Here is a 2,936-nt window from a genome sequence, read left to right on the forward strand (position 1 = left end):
CCAGTGTAACTTTTATTGGAAAAAATCCATGTATATGTGGACCCATGCAGTTCACAACCATGTTGTTCAAGGGTTGACTGTATGTGGAGTAGGTCTTACTAAACGCTTGATGAAATGAATGCATGAAGTCTTTTTCAAACCTGATGTTTTTCCTGTACTTTGGTGGTTGGTTGATTGGCTGATGATTAAATAACTCTGTCGTGTGCGTGACTTGAAGAAGTTGAGCCACTCATGAGCCCTCTTCCAAACAGATTACCCGCGATGCGTTTTCCCCTTCATCTACCGGGGAAAGTCCTATCAGAGCTGTATCACAGAGGGCAGCCTGCTTGGAAGGCTTTGGTGCTCAGTCACCTCCAGCTTTGACGAGAAGCAGCAGTGGAAGTTCTGTGAAACGAACGGTGAGCCCCTGGAGGGAGGATGAGGATGGGGTATGTGGCGGGAAGGACAGAGGACGCAGCGATCCTCCTGAGGGGGGCTGGGCAGGGTGGAGGGCAAGGCAACGAGCAGGGGTACTTCCAGGAGCCAAGTGTCTGCTCAGAGAGTCCGCTATGACAGCCCCAGAGATAGGAACCTCCTGAGGCCAGAGTCTTCCAGTCCCCAATGCCAGGTGTCCTGAGAGCTGAAACTATGAGCTGTGGTCCCAGTACTGGCCTTTGGGTATTTCTATTTCTAGAACTGACAATAGCCAGATGCACCCATTGACGTACCCGACCTACACTTCAGTGCAGCTTAACATTGAATCTTAATTCTATTCTATATCTAATCCTAACTGAATAGTGACCAACATTCATTCAATGCTCTGTCTTCACTAGACTCTGATGCAGAAGCTTTATCTACAATATCCTGTCGAATCTTTCCATGGTAGCTCTGTGAGATGCTGTTCCTCCTCACCCATTCAACAAACGGTCTCAGTAAAATTATGTCCTTCTCAAGGTCACACTCTCAGGCAACGTCAGACATAGAATTTGAATTCAAGTCCATGTGGTTCCAAAGCCTACTCTCTCTTAGGAAGCATTGATGCCTCCTTAGAGATTAAAATCCATACAAGGCACTTATCCATGGGCACATTTATTCTTGCATAAAAGTCTTAATTATGTTCTTCCTTTAGCACTCAAAAAATCCTAATTCCATCTAAACCTTCATTGTATTCTAGCTCTGTCTAGACACCCAATGCTTGTGTCCTTAACTCTAAACCATCTTTATCCTTAAATCTCACTGTAACTTTGTCCTAATGCTTAATCTAATTTTTTTTTTTTGAGACAGAGTCTCACTCTGTCACGCAGGCTGGAGTACAGTGGCGTCATCATAGCTCACAGCAACCTCAAACTCCTCGGCTCAAGTGATCCTCCTGCCTCAGCCTTCCGAGTAGCTGGGGCTACAGGCATGCGCCACCACGCCCAGATAATTTTTCTATTTTATGTAGAGGCAGGGTCTCACTGTTGCTCAGGCTGGTCTCAAACTCCTGGCCTCAAGCGATCCTCCCGCCTCAGCCTCCCAAACTACTAGGATTACAGTGAGCCACTGTGCCCTGTCTTAACCTACTTTTTTGTCTAAGTCCAACTCTTTTTCCATCTCCACTCTTGACTCTAGATTCTACCATTTATATACCCATAACCTTAGCCAGTTTTTAACCCTAAACTGAATAGATGGATTGAGAAAGATGTTAGTTTTATGAAAATATAGCACTGTATTAATATATAGTTCCAAGTCCATTTCAAAGTTTATTGTAACTTACTCTAACCTCGATATCTAAACTTCTGTTTATCCTTAACATTATCCAAGCTCCTTAGACCCAATTCTGATGGGGTAACAGATTAGAATTTATATAAGTCACCAGATGCCCAAGAAAAGGTGACTTTTAGCTCTTGTTCCCTCTATTACATTGGGAAAGTTGTTAAATCTCTTGGTCACTTTTATTATCTGCAAAACGAGGATGCTAAGGCTGACCTCACAGGGTTTTTGTAAAGATTGGAGTTCACTTTCAAAACAGACTCTACTGTGGTTCCACACCAGGTACCTAAGAAACGTGAGTTCTCCTCTACTGCTGTCATCTGAGTCAAAAAATGGACTCTGACATTAGACCTCAGTTAGAATTCTGCTGTTGCCTTTACCAGCTGTTAAATAATAAAATGATCGTGATCCCAATAGAGGGAACTTTTAGTAAGCATTTACTATGTGCCATGAAGTGTTCTAAGTGTGTCACATGAAATAACTCATTTATCCTTCACAACGACTCCTGAGATAAGTCTGATTATTAGCCCCGTTTTATAGATGGGGAAACTGAGGTTCATGGAAGTTCATTTGGTAAGTGGCAGAGCTGTGATTCGATGCCAGGAAATCTAACCTTCAGAATTTGTGCTCTTAATCACCAGCTTTCATTGCCTCTAAACCCCAGCCTCTTACTGAAAATATGGCTCTCCTTAAAACACCACCCCAAAAGCCTGTTAATTAGGCAAGACTGGGTTTATTTCTTCTGGAAGTAAGGGAGATTACTACTTTGACAGAGTCTTAATAGCATCTCGAAGTGAGGAAGGTGAAGGCAGGATATTGATGATGTCTTTTAAGGTGGGTCTTCCAATGTGGGGGTGTGATTTGGATTGGGCAAGTATCGTGATATAATGGTTTAGGGCTGGTGGTCTTGGAAAGGTGCAGTTACTTAGGACAGGGTTTCAAAGAGTCTTGAAGAGGAAACACTGTTTTGATACAGTCTACTGAAAAAGTTGAACAGTCTGATGTTTATTTAAATAGTTTTTCAGGAAGTTTCTGGAGTAAACAATAAATTCGTGTGCAACTTTTATCTTCCTGGGCAAGAATTTTCTCTATTAGTAGAGTCAAGTCGAAGACAATCATGGGACAGGAAAGTCATATTAATGTATGCAGTGAGCCGTGTGGGCGTGGATGGTTTTGGTTTTCACTTATCCACAAAATGGGAATAA

General features: G+C 42.6%; 1 protein-coding gene across 1 annotated transcript in view; it reads left to right on the top strand.

Annotated features, from left to right (window-relative positions):
* The window catches only part of ELSPBP1 (epididymal sperm binding protein 1), a 27,206-nt gene that overhangs the window by 21,312 nt on the left and 2,958 nt on the right, over window positions 1-2,936 (top strand). The window contains exon 3 of the mRNA XM_012653364.1: window positions 252-398. Within this exon, the coding sequence (XP_012508818.1) occupies window positions 252-398 (147 nt within the window). The remainder of the gene's footprint in view (window positions 1-251; window positions 399-2,936) is intronic.

The sequence above is a fragment of the Propithecus coquereli genome, unplaced genomic scaffold (assembly GCF_000956105.1).
Source record: "Propithecus coquereli isolate 6110/MARCELLA unplaced genomic scaffold, Pcoq_1.0 Scaffold42, whole genome shotgun sequence".
Lineage (NCBI taxonomy): Eukaryota > Metazoa > Chordata > Mammalia > Primates > Indriidae > Propithecus > Propithecus coquereli.